Source organism: Belonocnema kinseyi, chromosome 5 (genome assembly GCF_010883055.1).
Source record: "Belonocnema kinseyi isolate 2016_QV_RU_SX_M_011 chromosome 5, B_treatae_v1, whole genome shotgun sequence".
Lineage (NCBI taxonomy): Eukaryota > Metazoa > Arthropoda > Insecta > Hymenoptera > Cynipidae > Belonocnema > Belonocnema kinseyi.
Genome location: NC_046661.1, coordinates 150,670,285 through 150,690,144, shown reverse-complemented (window position 1 = coordinate 150,690,144; position 19,860 = coordinate 150,670,285). Strand labels below are relative to the sequence as shown.

General features: G+C 23.7%; 1 protein-coding gene across 4 annotated transcripts in view; it reads left to right on the top strand.

The window, feature by feature from the left end:
* The window catches only part of LOC117172501 (septin-7), a 178,067-nt gene that overhangs the window by 19,390 nt on the left and 138,817 nt on the right, over window positions 1-19,860 (top strand). For 2 of the 4 annotated variants that reach the window (XM_033360506.1, XM_033360508.1), the window contains one exon: window positions 6,803-6,804. In XM_033360506.1, coding sequence (XP_033216397.1) covers window positions 6,803-6,804 — 2 coding nt within the window. Of the gene's footprint in view, window positions 1-1,375; window positions 1,630-6,667; window positions 6,805-19,860 lie in introns of those variants that run through there. The other 2 variants (XM_033360507.1, XM_033360505.1) reach the window with 2 other exon arrangements.

Below are 19,860 nucleotides of genomic sequence, written 5' to 3'. Positions count from 1 at the left end.
CTTTGAAATTTTCTATAGCTCTTTAAAATTCCTTGTAAGTTTTAGAAATACCTTTAAATCTTGAAAATCATTTGGAGTGTGTTTAAATTATGGAATTATATTTAAAATTCCTTGGAATATTTTAAAATACCCTAAAATATTCCAGTCTTTGAAACTTTATAAAGGTCTTAAAATATCCTTGGATTTTTTTAATATCCTTAAGATCCTTAGGAGTCTCTTCGAATTATTAAAATCTAATAAAAATTCTTTGGAATCTCTGAAAATTCCTTGGAATATTAAAAAAAAAACCTTAAATATTCCAAATCCTTTGAAACTTGTTTGGTATTTTTTTTAATGCCCTTCAATTTTCGAAACCTTTCAGAATCCCGTGAGACTTTATAAACCTCTTTAAAATTTCTTGGAATTCTTAATAGCCTAAAATCCTGTCGAGTCCTTTCCAATTATTGAATTATATTTAAAATTCTCTGAAATCTTTTAAAGTACCCTAAAACGTGTTCCAAATTCTTTGAAACCTTTTAAAGATGTTTAAAATTCCTTGGAATTTTCGTAAATACCCTGAAATCTCTCAAATCTGTTGGAACCCTTCAAAACTTTTTAAATCTCTTTAAAATTCCTTGGATAATTTTAAAATCCAAAGATATTGAAATATCTTTGGATTTTTTTAAATATCCTAAAATCCTCGAAACCTTTTACGCAGAATCCCTTACATTTTTTAAACTATTCCAAAATCCTTGGAATCATTAAAAATACCCGAATTTATTTAAAAATCCTTCGAAACATTTGAAAGATCTTGAAAAATCTTCAAAAATCCTTGGAATGTTTTAAACACCCTGAAATATTCCAAATCCGTTGGAATTCCTTTAAATTATTTCAATCTATTGAAAAGTCCTTGGAATCTTTTAAAATATCCTAAAATATTTTTAAATCCTTTGAAATTTTCTAAAGATCTTGAACATTCCTTGGAATTTGGAACTATTCTAAAATCTTCAGAATCCGTTGGAATCCCTGAAATTATGGAAATTTATTCAAAATTCCTTGGAATCTTTTAAAAAACCCTACAACATTTTTAGAACCTATTGATTGATACTTTTTAAATCTCTCTAAAATTTACTGGAAGTTTCAAAAATAATCTAAAATCCTAGAAACTCCTTTAAATGTTTGAAATCTAGTTAAAATTATTTGTAATCTTTAAACATACCGTAAAATATTTTAAATCCTTTGATATCTGTTGAAATAACCTGAATCCTTTTAAATCTCTTGAAAATTCTTTGGAATTTAAAATTTATTCCTTTATTTTTTTCCGGAGTGATAAGAAAGGCGAGAATTGAGAAAGTGATTTATTTAAATCAATCAATCAATGATTTTCATCTTTTAGAATTTAATTTAAAATTATGATTGAAAATTTTGGAGAGGATTCAGAATTGAGGATCCGGTCAAGTCCCTTCGTCAGAGGACTGGAATTCGATGAATCTTGACATTTGAAAAAATCTATTTCAGTCCCTGCATTCGACACGCGATCATCGAGAGTTGCGTTCTTCGTACGGTTAAAGTGACATTTCGAGAAAAAAATTCAAATCCAAAATTTCAGAATGGAAACCTCGGCCGTCATCTTCGTTCCGCAAAATCCACGTAAGCGATTTTTTATCGCTCTAAACATAAATTTATAATTTAAAAAACATCCGCATTCTTTTTTCAGAAATGAGTATTAAGTTTTTTTGAATAAAAAATCAGGGTTAGGACTGTGTGAAAATGATTAAATTAATCAAATCGCTGAGTTGATAAAAAAATTGGTGTCTTATAATATTATGATAAATTTTGTATGTGTAGTTTTTGCAAAAAAAGTCGGGATTAGAAAATTGTTAAGTTTTACTTATTAAAAGAAAATTAGAAGTTTTTTTTCAAAAATTTAAAATTGTTTTTTGACTACTAGGAAATTTTTTTGAATTTTAAATTCAAAGACTGAACAGAAGTTATTAAGCGATTCAAAAATTATTAATTTTTCATTTTAGCATTTTCACTGTTCCCTAAACAGGGTGGTTACTGAAAAAGGGATTTTTTTAGATACAAAAATCACTTCTTATATAAATAATATACAATAATTAAACGTCTCGTGAATCAATTTTCGCTAATATTCACTGGTTGGTATTTTTACTGCTGGGGGAATTACATTTTTTATCGTCTGGTGGAGGGTCAATTGAGTCAACTGACGAATTATTGAAGATAATGAAAATTAATGGAATTTGTGTCACAGGGATTTTTAAAAATCCAGTAAAGAAATCACTTTTATATTATCAAGTTACTTTAGAAAAATATTGACTGAAAATATTTTTTTCAGTTTTTTACAAATACATTTGTATATTAATATACCAGGTTTCACAATCTTCCCCCTATTCTCCTCTTTTTTCCTATTTTTAAGAGAAAATCCAACTATTTTTGTTTAAAAAATTAATTCTTTCTGGTTGAAAAGTTCACTATAATATTTTTGGATGAGAATTTCTCACTTTTTGTTAAAAATTCTACTATTTGTTTAAACATTGTATTATTTTGTTGAAAATCCAATTATTTTGTTGAAAAGCCAATTTTTTCTCGAAAAGTCAACTATTTCGTTAAACATTCGTCTTTTTAAATATAAAATTCTCCCTTTTTCGGTTAAAAATTCATCTGTTGTTGAAAAATCAACTGTCTTCTGAAAAAATGTTATAAATTACCTTTTTTCAGATCTTTACTATTTTGTTAAAAATAATCTTTTTTGGAACAAAAGTATTTTTTTAAAGATTCATCTCTTTGTTAAAATTTCACCTGTTTTGTAGAAAAATAATTTTTTTCGTTTTAAAATGTATATTTTTTGACATAAATTTTAGCTCTTTTGGTAAAAAATGCAACTGTTTTGAAAACTCTTGTGTTTTGTTGAAATTTCGTCTTTTTAATAGAAAATTCTTCGTCTTTATTGAAAATTCATTGATGTGGTTGAAAATTAATTATTTGGATAAATATGGATTTATTTGTTTAAAGAGCTATATTTTGGGTTGATAATTTTACTCTTTTTGGTTTGAAACTCATGTATTTTCTTGAAAATTTGTATTTTTTGGTATAAAGTTAATTAATTCAAACTTAAAAAATTCGTTTTTGATTTGGTTAAATATTAATATTTTTCAATGAAAAATACACTGTTCAATTTTTTGTTGAAAATTCATATTTTTTAGTCGAAAGTTCAACTATTCAGTTAAAAATTCATGAACTTTGTTAAAAATTATTCTTTTTTGTATCGAAAATTAATCAGTTATTACAATTTTTTGTTGAGAATTCATCTTTTTGTTTGAAAATTCAACAAAACTTGGTTAAAAGTGGAATTGCTTGGTTAAAAAGTATCTTTATTGGTTGAAGATTCTTCATTCCAGTAAAAAAATAACTTCCTTGGTTGAAAAATTAATTATTCTGCTGAAAACTCATCTTTTTCGGTTAAATATTAATTTATTTAACTGAAATTTTTACTATTTAATCTTTTGTTGAAAATTCATATTTTTAATTTGAAAGTTTAACTATTTGGTTGAAAATTCATGAATTTTGTTGAATTTTTTTTTTATAGAAAGTTAATCTTTTTGGTAGAAAATTAATTTTGTTTTTTGTTGAAAATTGAACTATTTTTTTTTTAATTTGTCTTTTCTGGTTCAATTCAATTGTCTTTTATTTTTTTTTAATATTTGTTTGATGAAATTTCAGATATTACCATTTTTTGTTGAGAATTCATCTTTGTTGTTTGCAGTTCGCTTTTGGTTAAAAATGAATTTTATTTGTTGAAGAATAGTCATTTTAGTTAAAAAATCATTTAAACTGTTTAATTTTTTGCTGACAATTCATAGTTCAAAAGTTCGACAATTTGTTTGAAAATTAATGAATTTGTATTAAGAAATTTTATTTTTTTTTATATAGTAAATTTATTAATCTCACTATTTCGATACAAACTCATTTTTTTGTAGATTCATCTCTTTGGTAGAAAATTGAACTATTTTATTGTAAATTTGTCTTCTTTATTTGAATTTCACTTACGGTGTTTAAAAGAAAAATATTTATTGCTTAAATATCAATTATAACAATTTTTTGTGGGAATTCATCTTTTTTGGTTAAAAATTCAACTACACTTGGCTAAAAGTGGAAATTGTTGGTTAAAAATTCTTTTTATTGGTTGAAGGTTCATCTTTTCAGTTAAAAATTAATTTCTTTGGTTAAAAAATTAATTATTTTTTGGAAAATTCGTCTTTTTCAGTTTAAACATTAATCATTTTCACTGAAAATTTAACTACTTAACTCTTTTTTGGTTGCAGATCTAACTTTTTTGTTAAAAGTATATTTTATTGGTTGAAGAATTATCATTTTATTTAAAAACTAATTTGTTTGGTTGAAAAATTAATTATGCTACACTTGGTTAAAAGTGGAACTGCTTGGTTAAAAATTTATTTTATTGTATGAAGATTCATCATTTCAGTTAACAAATAATTTTTTTGTTTGAAAAATTAATAATAATTTTGAAAACTCGTCTTTTTTGGTTAAATATTAATTTTTTAACTGAAAATTTAACTATTTAATTTTTTATTGAAACTATTTTTTTAGTTGAAAATTTAACTAATTGATTGAAAATTCTTAACTTTCATTGAAAATTAGTTTTTGTTATAGTAAATTAATCTTCATGGTAGGAAATTATTTAAAAAAAATTTAATTTCTGGCAGAAAATTAATTTTGTTGTTGAAAATTCATCTATGCTAGGTGGAAGATCTATTTTATTAAAAATTAATTTTTTTTGTTGATTTATCACTTTGGTTGAAAATTCATCTTCTTTGATTGAATTCAACTGTCTCGTATTTAAACTAAATTTCTATTTTTAGATTATCAATTATTACAATTTTTTCTTGAGAATTTATCTTTTTTGTTTAAAAATTCAACTACACTTGGTTAAAAGTGGAAATGGTTGGTTAAAATTCATTTTATTGGTTGAAGATTGATAATTGCAGTTAAAAAATCACTTCTTTGGTTGAAAAATTAATTATAGTTATTTAAAAAATTTAATTTAATTTAAAAACAAAAAAAAATTTTTTTTTTAAATTAAAGAAATGAAATTAAATTATTAAAATTAATTATAATAATTATTTATGAATTATTCTTTTTTCGTGTTCGTTTAAATAATCATTTATGTGACTTACAGTTTAACAATTTGGTTGAAAGTTTTTGTTTAGAAAATTAATCTTCCTAGTAGAAAACTGATTTTGTTTGTTGTTGAAAATTCAACTATGCTTGATTGAAGATCTAACTTTTTTTTTTAAATTCAGCTTTTTGTTGATTCATCTTTTTGGTTAAAAATTGAACTATTTTTTTGAAAATTTGTCTTCTCTGGTTTAATTCAACTCTTTTTTTAATTTTTTATAAATATTTTTTTGATAAAATATCAGATATTACCATTTTTTGTTGAGAATTCATGTTTGTTGTTTGCAGTTCGCTTTTGGTTAAAAATTAATTTTATTGTGTTTTTTTCGGCTTATGTTATTCATATTCAATAATGTTATTCATTTTAACTGAAAATTTATCTATTTAATTTTTTTTGGTTGAAGATATGTTTTGTTAAAAATACGTTTTATTCATTGAAAATTTATCATTTTATTTCAAAAACAATTTGTTTGGTTGAAAATTTAATCATTCTTTGAAAATCTCGACTTTTTCGGTTAAATATTAACTTTTTAACTAAGATTTTTATCTATTTAATTTTTTGTTGAAAATTCATATTTTTTGGTGAAACTTTCAACTATTTGGTTGAAAAGTCATGAATTTCGTTTTGAAAAATGTTTTTTGTTATAGAAAAATAATGTTTCGGGTGGAAAATTCATATTTTTGTTGTTAAAAATTCAGCTAGACTTGGTTAAAAATGGAACTGCTTGGTTAAAAATTCATTTTATTGGTTGACGATTCATCTTTTCAGTTCAAAAATTCATTTCCCTGATTGAAAAATTAATTTTTGTATAAAATTCGTTTTTTTTTTCAAGTATTAATTTTTTTAACTAAAAATGTAGCCATTTCATTATCGGTTGAAAATTCATTCGTATTTTTTTTTTTTAATAGAAAATTAATGTTTCTGGTAGAAAATTCATTTTTTGTTTCTTGTCGAAATTTAACTGTATTTGGTTAAAAGTAGAAATGTGTGGTTAAAAATTTATTTTATTGGTTAAAGATTTATCATTTCAATTAAAAATTGATCTCTTTTGGTTGAAAAGTGAACTTTTGTGTTAAAAATTCGTCTTTTCTCTGTTTGAATATAATTCTTTTTAACTTGAAATTTAACAATTTAAATTTTGTTTAATTTGTCTTCTTTAGTAGAAGATTAATTTCTTAATTTCTTTTTCAGTTAAATATTCTTCAACTTAGTTGAAAAATTGATTATTTTGTAAAAAATTCGTTTCCTATTGAATTCAATGTTACCTACAATAATTTTTATTTAAAAGAATTTATTCCCCTTTTTTTTTGAAAAATTACTCTATTCCAATTTTTATAGTATTTTGGGCCGTGAAGTCTGTATGCGTATGTATTAATGTTAAATAAATAATTTGTATTTTATTAAGCACGCAATTCACTAATGAAATTTATTTTCCTCCTTCCATGTTTTTTATCCTTATCTTTCTTCCCCTTTTTCCCCTTTCCTCTCTTTCTGATTTTGATTTCCGGTTTTTCTGCGGGCGCTTGATGACGATTCGACGATCAACATTTTACCAACATCACAATTCTGATAACCATCATGTCACAATAACGGTCGCCACGGCAGCGGTGAGTACTGGACTTTTAAAACTGATAACTGATAAAGCTTATTTTTAGTCCCACTTTTATACTCGCGGCGAACAGGCAGCATTTGTTCTTCAACAAATATTATTTAAACAAAAAGTTGCATGAAAAATACGGAAATCGTAGGTAAAATTCAATTTTTCAAAATGTAGCCTTAAATTTAAATGGCAAGTGCTGTGATTTGAAATTTTTGAACTTATTTTGCCAGCTAAATTGTTCCATTGTGAAATAATTTTCAAAAATATTTGTCTCTACTCATGGTGGACATTGGACCGGGAATTTGATTTGACTCGGAAATGGCAGTGAATTTATTTGTTGACAGGGAATTTTACAATTTTTTGGGAAAAAAATTTATCTAATCATTTGACATTTCACAAGGTCCATATCACGTGATATTATGCAATTTAAAATAAGTTCTATTGCATTTTTTTAAATTGTTTTTATTTTTTCTATTTTCCATTTTAGGTCTTCATTTTTCAGCGTACATTTTCAGTTTTTGACTATAATATAAATAAATTATTTTTTTAATTGTACTATAGTGCGAGTGTTAAGAAATGAACAATAATTGGTTTTACAAAGCAATTCTGACCCTCTTCAAAATTAAACAATTTACAGATCTTAACGTTAAAAATTGAACTTTTTCGTTTGAGAAGTCTGAGTATTTTAACGGCATTTTTAATTTTGATTGAAACTTTTATCAATTTTAAAATCATTTTTCATTAATTTTTTCATAAGTAAAGTCTAAACTATTAAATTTTTAACACATTCAATTAAATTTTTTAAATAAAAAAATAAAAGAACAATTTTCAAAAAATTTCTATTAAGTTGGAGGGGATGTAATTTTGGTTATTTATTATTCATCTGAATTTAAAGAGGACATCTTTTGTTCTGAATATTTGTATTGAGTTTAACGCATTTTTTCTGAATTGGAAAAGGGAACTTTTTATTTTCAATTTTTCCTGAATGGGAAAAGGGAAATTTTGTTACTTTCAAGTTTTTTATCAAGTTGTAAAGGAGAAAATTTTTGTTTGAAGAATTTTATGAATTGGCCTAGAGACGCTTTTAATTTTCATACTTTTTATTGGGTTGGAAGGGATAAAATGTTTGTTACTTATTTTTCATCTGAATTTGAAGAGAACATTTTTGCTTTTGAATATTTTTAGTTTCAAAGGAGGAAATTTTGGTTTTTAATTTTTTCCAAATTGGAAGAGCGACATTTTTTATTTTTTAACATTTTTTTTTATTTAGAAAGGAGGAAATTTTGATTGCCATTAATTTCTGAATTGGAAAAGGGAAATTTGGATTTTGATTTTATTTTTAATTACAAAATAGAAATTTTGTTGTTTTTAAGATTTTTATGATTCTGGAAAGGAGTAAATTCTGTTTTTAAATATCTTATGAATTAGAAGAATGATCATTTTTTATTTATAGAAATTTGTATTAAGTTGAAGGAATTAAATTTTCTTTTGTTGATTTTTTTCCGATTGGAAAAAGGATATTTTTCTTACAATTATTGGGGTTGAAGGAAGAAAATTTGTTTAACACATTTTTTCTGAATTGGAAAAGGGAACTTTTTATTTTCAATTTTTCCTGAAATGGAGAAGGGAAATTTTGTTACTTTCAAGATTATTATCAAGTTGGAAAGGAGAAAATTTTGTTTTTAAATATTTTATGAATTGGAAGAATGATCATTTTTAATTTTCAGAATTTTTATTGAGTTGAAAGGGAGGAAATTTTCTTTTTAAATTTTTTTATGGAGATGGAAGGAAGGAGATTTTGGTTTTCAATTTTTCCTAATTTGGAAAAGGGAAATCTTGTTATTTTCAAGATTTTTAGCAAGTTGGAAAGCAAAAAATTTTCAACAAAGGGAGAAAATTTGGCTTATTAATTAGTTATTAATTAAATCTTTGAATTGCTTATTTATAAAGGTTCCAACATTTTTATTTTGCAGTTTAGGGGCATTTGATTCAAAAAATTTCCTACTTTCCAAGTCGCTCAAAATCTTAAAAACAAGAAATGTCTCTCTTTCATTTAGAGAAAATTGAAAATCGATATTTTTTCACTTCAAACTCAATGAAAATGTTTCTAAAAAAATGTCCTCTTCTAATTCAGAAAAAACCAAAGTTTCATTGCTTCCAACTCTATACGAATCGTAAAAAAATGTTAAATCCCTCTTTCAATTCAGAAGAAATTGAAAAAATTTCCCTTTTCCAATTCAGAAAAAATAAAAACCAAAATTTTTTCCTTTCGAACTTGATCAAAATCTTGAAAATAAAAAGATTTCCCTTTTCCAATTCATGAAAAATTGAAAACCAAAATTTTCTTTCTTCCAACTCCATAAAAATGTTTAAAAAAAATATCCTTTTTCCAATTAAAAAAAAATTGAAAAAGAAGATTTCCTCCCTTCAACTCAATACAAATTCTGAAAATTAAAAATGCCCATATGCAAATTAATCAAATATTTCAAACCAAAATTTTTTCCTTTACAACTTGATAAAAAACTTGAAAGTAACAAAATTTCCCCTCTTCAATTCAAGAAAAATTGAAAATAAAAATTTCCCTTTTCCAATTCAGAAAACAATTTCTAAAAAAAAGTCCTCCCCTCAACACGATAAAAATATAAAAAAAATTCCTTTTTCCAATTCGAAAAAAAATGAACAAAAGAAAATTTACTCCCTTCAACTGAATACAAATTTTAAAAATTAAAAATGATCTTTCGTCCAATTCATAAAATATTTAGAAGCAAAATTTCCTCCTTTCCAGCTTCATAAAAATCGTTAAAACAACCAAATTTGAATTTTGCAATTTAAAAAAATTTCCCTTTTCCAATTCAGAAAGCAACGAAAATGAAAATTTCCGCTTTTCTAATTCAAAACAATGTTAAAAAATGAAAAATGTCCCTCTTCCAATTTAGGAAAATTAAAAACCAAAATTTCCTCCCTTCAAACTCAAAATATTTAAAAGCAAAAATGTCCTTTTCAAATTCAAATGAAAAATAAATAGCAAACATTGCATCTCTTCCAACCCAATAAAAAGTATGAAAATTAAAAACGTCTCTAGGCCAATTCATAAAATATTTTAAACAAAAATTTTCCAATTCAGGAAAAATTGAATAACAACATTTCCTCCCTTCCAACACCATAAAAAATGTGTTTAAAAAAAGTTCCCTCTTCCATTTAAGAAAAAAAGTGAAAATATAAAATTCTTCCCTCAAACTCAATAAAAAATATTCAAAAGAAAATATGTCCTCTTTAAATTCAGATGAAAAATAGATAACCAAAATTTCATCCCCTCAAACTCAATAGAAATTTTGAAAGTTGTTATTTTATTTTTGTATTTTAAAAATTTAATTGAATGAGTTAAAAATGTAATAGTTTCAACTGAAACAATACTTTAACAGGATTTGAAAAGGGATAAAATCTTTTACTTATGAAACAATTAATGAAAAATGACTTTAAAATTGATAAAAGTTTCAATCAAACTTAAAAATGCCGTTAAAATACTTAGACTTCTCTAATGAAAAAGTTCAATTTTTAACGTTAAAATCTGTAAATTGTTGAATTTTAAAGAGATTCAGAATTACTTTGTTAAATCAATAATTGTTCATTTCTTAACACTCGCATTATAGTACAATTTAAAAAATTATTTGTTTATGTTGACAGTAGATCAACATAAAAACTTTTTATTATCCAAAACTGAAAATGAACCCTGATAAATAAAGACCTACAATGGAAAATTGATCAAATAAAAGATTTGAGAATTATTTAATTAAATTTTTTGTATATTATTGAGCGTTTGAATAAAAATTTAGGAACTTAAAATTTGTTAAGCTTTAATTTAAAAATTGTTTATTACACTAGTGTGATTAAATTCGCAGTTCCTTCACAATTACTTTAAATTAACTAATTTTCAGTTTTTATAATGTTTTTAGTAAGTTTTTATAATTTTTTTTAGTTACAATGACCCTGATGATTTTTTGCGAACCCGAATAAACCCGGTAATTTTTTTCCTCAAAAAAGATTTGAACAATTCAAAAATATCCTATACTTCAAGATGAATTGTATCACAAAAAATGGATAATTTTTATTCTTTTCTAACAATTTATTTTCTAATTTAGATCGATGGATTTTGATGATTTAATTCAGCGAATTTTTTTAGTTATGAGAAAATTCCTGTTCTCTGACGTCAGCAATTAAGATAAGTGCGTCAATCTCAACAGGGTTTTAAGTATTCGCAGTATCCGTTCAAATACGTTTCATGTTTAACAAAAATATCGATTTAGTTTGCTCTTCATGGCATATTGCAACTCCCTCCATTAAATTTATTCTCATTTGCATTTCTCATCCAAGAATTCTAGTACCCCCGAAAAATATAGGGTTCTGCGAACTAGTTTCGCCAATAAAAAAAAGGGAGAAAGAGTTTGTACTTGATCCAAATGATATTTAAATATTTCTATGGCTTCTTCAGATAAAAAAAATATTGACGACACTATTTATTCATAATTTCCGAATAATGCCTAATCTATAAATCTGAATTAGTAAAAATTCAACTAATTAAATCAGTACAACAAAACGTCCCTGTCACAATTTGAAAAAAAAGATAAATAATTTTCTAAAAAAAGAAAAGAAACAAATTTGTTTTTTAGGACAAAAATAAAAATGGGTACAGAAAAATGAGGAGGCAAACAATCAAATTCCCTTCCTTCTCTTTTTATTTATTTCGTCTTTTTTATTTTTATTATTATCAAATTACAATAAAAAACGTTTGTAAATTATATTTACCAACGTTTTTCATAACAAAAAATAAATAAATAAATTTCGTGCAGGCAGGAACAGCAACGAAAACACGATTCTCTCGTCCTGACACTCGAGAATCAAGCCAAATTGGGAGAGAGCATCGTGGTTTTCGTTGCTGTTCCTGCCTGCTCGGTTTTTTTTTATTTTTTTTCCTTGATAAGGGTGCTGTATGAGTGCCGAAACGTTGGCGATTATTTTCTTGCAAATGTTTTTTTTATTGTGATTTGATAATGATAAAAATAAAAAAGACGAAATAATTAAAAAGAGAAGGAAGGGGATTTGGTTAGTTGTTGTCCTCTCATTTTTCTGTCCTCTTTTTTATTTTTGGCCTAAAAATAATTTCTGTTCTTTTTTAGAAATTTTTTTATCTTTTTTCAAATTGAAATATGAACGTTTTGTGGTGATAAAAAAAATTTGTTTCAACAGTAAATTAGGAAATTTTTCACGAAAATAGTAGAATACATTTTTTTTTAATAAAATCTATGTAGAATATGCAACTAAAATTATGAATCTGCTACCAAAGAGATCAATTTTTAAAGAAAACTATGAATTTTCAACAAAAAATTAATTTTTGACAAAATAGTTGAACTTTCAACAAAATAGTGGTTGAATTTTCAACGAAAAAGACTAATTTTATAATAAAAATACGATTCTTCAATATAATACATGAATTTTTAATAAAGAGGATAAATTTTGAAACAAATAGTGGAATTTTCAACTAAAAAGATAAATTTTTAACCAAAAATGAAATAGTGAAACTTTCAATTTAAAAAAATCAATTTTCTATAAACAAAAAAAATTAATTTTCAACAAACATGATTTTTCAGTCACGCAAGAAAAAAATTTCAACTAAATTGTTGAATTTTGAAGTAAAAAAGACGAATTTTTAACCCGAAAATATTAATTTTCAACCGAAAACTACATTTTCAACCAAAGTGTTAATTTTCAACTAAATAAGAGAATTTATGATAAAAAATTAGGGCTTTTTTACAAAAATGTTAAATATTTAGACTAAAAAGACGATTTTTCTGCAGAATATGTGACAATAAATGGAATATAATTAATTTTGCAGTTAACAGTTTTTTTGCGATATCAAGAAAACAAACATTTTTCTTCTCAATAGTTCGATTTTTTACTAAATTGTTGAATTTTTAACTAAAAAATATAAAATATATACAATACTCGTAAATGGAAAAATTAAATTTTCAATAAAAAAAAGGATTTTTAACAAAAAAACGTTGAATTTTCGCAAATTAGTTGAATTGTCATTCAAAGTGATGAATTTTGAACTAAAATGATGCATCTTCAACTAAAAAATAGTTGAATTTTAAATGAAGAAACTTAATTTTCTACAAAAACGTACGAAATTTTATACGGTTTTTGCTGAATTGGAAAGAATGAAATTTTTTATATTTATTTTATTTAACATTTTTTTCTGAATTGGAAGAGGGAAATTTTCGACATTTTTTTCAAGTTGGAAATAAGCAAATTTTGATTTTCAAATTTTTTTTCTGAATTAGAAATTTGGGTATTTTCAAGATTTTTATTAATTTTGAAACGAGGAAATTTTGATATTTCTTTAAGTAGCATAAAGTAGCATTATAATTTTCAAAATTGTTATCAAGTAGGAAATTTTGTTTTTAAATATTTTATGAATTAGACGATTGATCATTTTTAATTTTCAGAATTTGCATTGAGTTGAAAGGGAGGAAATTTACGTTTTCAATTTTTTATGAATTGGAAAAAGTATAATTTTTTAAAACATTTTTATTGAGTTGGAAGGAGGAAATTTTGGTTTTCAATTCTTTCTGAATTGTAAAAGGAAAATTTAAATATTATTACTCAAATGTATTTTCAAGATTTTTATCATTTTTAAATGGATGAAATTTTTATTATTCATTTTATTTTAACAAATTTTCTTAAATAGAAGAGGGATATTGATTATTTAAAATAAAATTATTGGGCTTGGAAGCTGAAAAGTTTAATTTTCAACTTTTCCTGAATTGGAAGAGGGATTTTTTTAATTTTTAACATTTTTATTGAGTTGGAAGGGAGGAAATTTTGGTTTTCAATTCTTTCTGAATTGAAGAAAGCAAACCCTTTTATTTTCAAGGTTTGTATCATGCCGAAAAGCATTCTTAATTTTGAAGATTTTTATTGAATGGGAAGAAATTAAATTTATATTATTTATTTTTCTTCTGAATTTGGAAAAGAAAACAAATTTTTCTTTTGAATATTTTTATTGTAGTTTCTTTATTTTAGTTGAAAATTCAGCTACTTTGTTGAAAATTTAATTATTTGATTTTAAATTAAATTGTTTGGTTTGAAATTTAACTATTTTGTTGAAAGTTCGCTTGTATTTTTGTTTGAAATAACTATTTAATTTTTCGTCAAAAATTTATCTTTTTGTTAAAAATTCAACTGTTTTTAGTTTAAATTTAATATTTTTTTGATTAAAAATTCGATTATTCAGTTGAAAATTCATTTTTGTAGGTAGAATATTCCATTATTTGTATAAAAATTCAACTATTTCCCACTAGACCTACAATTTTATACTATTTAAAATTGTTTTGTGGCACTTATTTAAAGTTTCTATATTAAAAATGTTACAAGATCAAAATTTTTATCTTTAAAAATTAATTGTCAGGGATTTCAATTTTATCTCTTGGGTTTTAAAATAATATAAAATATTAATATTATTTTCTCGACCAGGTTAATTAATTTATTTCTGATGTTAGTTTTTGCCTATTACTGGTGAAATAATTTTGGAAGAAACAATAAAAAAATCTGCCTCGGCCCAGATTTGAACCACGATCCGGGAAATAGGAGAAACAACAAAGGATCTGCTGTGGTCCCGGTTCCGTAATTGGTTAAACGCTCGACTCGTGAATAGCGGCTTTTCCGGTTCAAATCCGCGCTGAGGCAAATTTTTCCTCGTTTCTCCAAAATTTATTTGACCAGTAATCGACAAAGTTTGACATCAAAAATTAATTTACAATAATATTCTAAGATTACATTATTCTACATTAATGTTCTTGTTCTTGTTTCTGATTCTGAGGGAAGAGAATAATATTTCAGTTTAGTTCGTGCAGCGAAGCAAATAATTAATTAATTGCTGAGTGCTTGTCATCCATTCGGTGTTAAATCCTCAAACACGCTTTTTCAATCAATTAGAGAAGAGGGATCTACTTGCGCAGAATTGTCTCTAATTAATAAACGCTGCTCTGAATCGATCTCAACGTTGATTAAATTGTCGGCGCCGAGCCAATGGCACTGAGAAAAGCACAAATTTCGCAATGCTCCCTTTTTCCAAACAATTTAAACCAATTTGGTTACCTGAATAGGTCACATGTCTAAAAAAAGAAAACAAAAATGATCTTCTCTTTTTTATTTCTTTCGTATTTTTTATTTTTTTATTATCAAATCACAACACTCATAAAACACTCTTATCAAGGCAAAAAAATTTTAATAATAAATAATTTGAGCAGGTAGGAACAGCAACGAAACCACGATGCTCTCTCTCTCACACACACACACACACACACTCACTTTAAAGAGAGCATTGTAATTTCGTTGCTGTTCCTGGCTGCTCAAATTATTTTTATTTATTTATTTTTTCGTTGATAAGGGTGCTGTAAGAATACCGAAACGTTGTTAATTATTTTTTAGAATTGTTTTTTGTTGTGATTTGATAATAATACAAATAAAAAATACGAAGGAAATAAAAAAGAAAAAAAGGGAATTTGGTTGGTTGCCTTCTAATTTTTCTTTTGTCTTTTTTTATGTTTTGTCGAAAAAAAAATTTTTTTCTTTTCTTTATCAGGAAAATGTTTATGTTTTTCAAATAAAATTAGGAACATTTTATGCAGGTTGTCCAAATTTTGTCGTTGAATTTTTGTATTTATTTTCAGAAATTCTGAAAATTAACTTGATTATTGGAAAAAGAAAGAAAAAGAAATTTTCTTTTTTCAAAGAAAAAAGAAAATTTTTAAGTAAATATTTAATTGAATTTTTAACTAAAAAAAATTAAATTTCAATAAAAAAATGTTTTCAACAAAATATGTGAATTTTTCACCTAAAAGATGAATTATCTACTAAAATCTATTAATTTATTTAACTGAAAATTTAACTTTTCCATATTTAATTTAAAATTGATTTTTTCTATTAGTTAAAAACTCAAATATTTGATCAAATTGGGTCTTTGATAATTGAAAATTCAACTATTTCGTTGAAAATTCACGTATGTTGTTAAAAAATCGATTTTTTGTTAGAAAATTATTTATTGAAAGGTTAATCTTTTTGTTTAAAAAAGTCTTAAAAATTTAAGTATTACATTTAAATATTCATCATTTTAGTTAAATAATAAATAATAAAATAATAAATAATAATAAATAATAATAAATATTCATTTCCAGTTAAATATTTACAATTTTATTCGACAATTAATTATCTTGATCAAAAACTCTTTTTTGTAATTGAAAATTTAAATGTTTTATTTAAATATTCATAATTTTAATTGGAAATTCAACTTTTTGTTTTATAATTGAACTATTCCAGTTAACTCTTTAATTAAAAAAAATTCCAATTAAAGTTCTCCCATTTTGAAGATTTAAAATTGAAAATTGTTCAGTTTGTCTGTATAAGTAAAAATTCTTAAATTTTGATGATTTTGGAAATCAAAAGACAAGTTTTCAATTCTAAATATTCCCAATTGAATAAATTTCGAATTTAGAGCATCAAAATAACATAGTGTTTAATTGTAAAAATTAAAAGTAACAAAATAAAAAAAATGTTAATCAAAATTAAAAAGTTTAAAATTTTGAAGAATTATAATTCAAAGTTTTACAACTTTTTGTTGAATTGAAAACTTTTGAATTTTAAAGATGTATGAATCAAAATTCTTAATTTTCGATGATTTTGGAAATTAAAAGGCAAGTTTTCAATTCTGAATCTTCCAAATTGAAGAAATTTTAAATGTAATTCATAAAAATAACATAATTTAAAACCTAAAATTCAAGATTTTTTAATTCTAAATACTTCAAATTTATCTACTTTCAATTGTGAAACTTTGAACTTGCATAATTTTTAATTGTGTACTTTTAAATTGAAAAACGCTTTAATTTTAAAAATGCAAATTTAAAATTTCCAAAATTTTGAGTATTTAAAGTTAATATTCTTGACTTTCGAAAATATAGAATTTCAAATTGTTCAATTTCCAAGATTTATATTTCAATGGTATATAATTTTGAAATTTTTTTGTAATAGTTCAATTTTGAAGATTAACAATTGAACACTCTTTAGTTTTAAAGATGTATGAATAAAAATTCTAAAATTTCGATGATTTCGAATTTTTATGTTTTGGGGATTAAAAGTCAAGTTTTCTATTTCAAATCGACGAAATTGAAGAAATTTTTAATGTAAAGCATCAAAATAGCATAATGTTTAATTGCAAAACTTAAAAGTAGCATAACAACATTTTAAAAATTACCAAGATTAAAAAGTTTTCAATTTTGAAGATTGACAATTCAAAGTTTTACCATTTTTTGTGAAATTAAAAACTCTTGAATTTTAATGATGTATGCGTAAAAAATTTTTAGTTTCGATGATTTTTTAAATGAAAGGGTAAGTTTTTTTGTTGATTTGAAAATTCTTGAATTTTAAAGATGGTGAAATTTAAACTTGCATAATTTTTAATTTTTAATTTTCGAATTTTAAATGCTTTAATTTTAAACTTTCAAAATTAAAATTTCTAAAATTTTGAGGATTTAAAATTGAAATTCTTGACTTTCAAAAATATAGAATTTAAAATTGTTCAATTTTCAAGATTTATGTATCAATTTTTATGTTTTGGGAATCAAAATTCAAGTTTTCAATTTCAAATGGACTAAATTGAAGCAATGTCGAATGTAAAGCATAACTATCATATAATTTTTAAATTTAAAACTTGCAAAATTTTAAATTGTTGTTATTAACATTAAAACGGTACACTCCAACCCAGAATACGTAAACGGTACACTGGTGCGAATTGGTTTGTTTGCAATGTTAATATTAAATATTTAATATGTTGAACAAATAATAAACAACTAGCATATATCACACTTATTTAAGATATTTATTTAATATATGCGGGAATAATCCGCTGCAGCTGTGTTTGGGTAAATAATAACAAAATTAAAAAACTTCAGGTGCGAATTCGCACTAGTGTACCGTTTGAGGGTTTGAGAGTTGCAATTAAAAATTCTTTAATTTTAATGATTTGTAATTGAAAATTCGTCAGTTTTGAATATTCACAATTCGAGTGAGTTATTTTTGCAACAAATTTGTGAATTTCTTAATCTTTTTTATCATAAGAAGATACTTTTTTTTATTAAAGAAGTGCAAAATATATTAGTTATTGGTATGCCTCTTTGATAGTAGGAAGTACGCCGCAGAATGCTTCATGTGCCAATGTAACCTTAATTGGAACCTAATAGAAAACTATGAAAGGCCGAGTGTACTGTTATCTTTGTTAACACGGTGTGCATTCGAAAACTAGATTTTTCTATTGTGTTCAGTTTAAAAATACCAGTTGGTTTTCTTCAATTTTCGTTGCAACCTGCAATTATAAAACTGGTAAAAAGCGAAGGAGGTTAATTGCAATAACCTCGTTAACAATAATTAACTACTTAGTTTATTGTTCACTTCTCTTTCAAGAATGTACGGTCTTATGATGGAAAATAACTTGCAAAAATAATAAGATGCGTTGAATATTTTATTCTCATCAAAACAATTTTATTTAGTTATCAGTTCATTTGATAAACTAAAAAAAAATTTTTTTATTCCAGTTTTATTTTTAGTTGAAAAAAGATTTGTTTTTTCTAAAAGGGACGAATTATCTAAAAAAAATTAAGTTTTTTAATTCGAAAATAAGAATATCTCATCAAAAAATTGAATTTTCAACAAAAAAATATGTTATTTTTACATCAAGAACAGTTGAATTCATTTAAAAAATAACAATTTTCAACCAAATAATTGAATCCAAACCCTAAAGGATTCATTTTTAACCAATTTTATTTTCAGTCGTAAAAAGATTAATATTTTTCTGGAAGAAACGAATTATCCAAAAAAAAAAAAAAACAGTTTAATTTTTTTACTGGAAAATAAGAATTTTAATCCAAAAATGGAATTTTCAACGAAAAAAGATGTTATTATTACATAAAAAAACAGTTAAATTAATTACAAAAATAACCATTTTCAACAAAATAGTTGAATCCTCAACCAAAAAGATTATTTTTCAATCAGTTTTATTTTAAGTTGAAAAAAGATTTTTTTCTAAAAGTTACCAATTATCTAGAAAAAGAAAAAACAGTTTAATTTTTTAACTCGAAAATAAGAATTTCCAACGAAAAAAATATGTTATTTTTACATAAAAAACAGTTGAATTCATTACAAAAATAAGAGTTTTTAATCAAATAGTTGAATCCTCAACCAAAAAGATTCATTTTCAACCAGTTTTATTTTTAGTCGAAAAAAGATTTTTTTTATAAAGAAACAGTTTAATTTTTTAACACGAAAATAAGAATTTATAACAAGTAGTTGAATTTTCAATCAAATAAATAAATTTCCGATCAAGAAGATTCATTTTCTAGCAAAAAAGACGAATTTTCACCGACGAATGTCATAGTTGATATTTCAATCAGTAAAACTTTTTTATTTATTATAAAAAAATTTGAATTCAACTTGAAACACGATTTTCCAACAAAATAGTTAAATTCTCAAATAAGATAAATCAGTTCACAAACAAAAATATGAATCATCATTCAACAATATTAATTTTCTGGTAGAAAAAGCAAATTTACAACAAAATAATTCAATTTTTAACAACAAAAAATATTTTTATTTGAAAATAAAAAAACAGTTGTAATTATCCAAATAAAGACGAATTCTCAACAAAATAGTTGAATACTCAACCAAAAGAAATTAATTTTAGAATAAAAATATGAACTTTCAACCATGAATATTAATTTTCTGATAGAAAAGGCAAATTTTCAACTAAATAATTGAGTTTTCAACCAAGTTAATGTATTTTCTACCGAGAAAATTAATTTTCTACAAAAAAATATGAATTTTAATAGAAAAATAAAAATTCGAAAAAAAATGTTTTTACAACAAAATAGTTAAATCCTCATTCTAAATTGATTAATTCTAAAAAATATGAATTTTCAACCCAGAAGATTAATTTTGTTCCAAAAATACAAATTTAAAT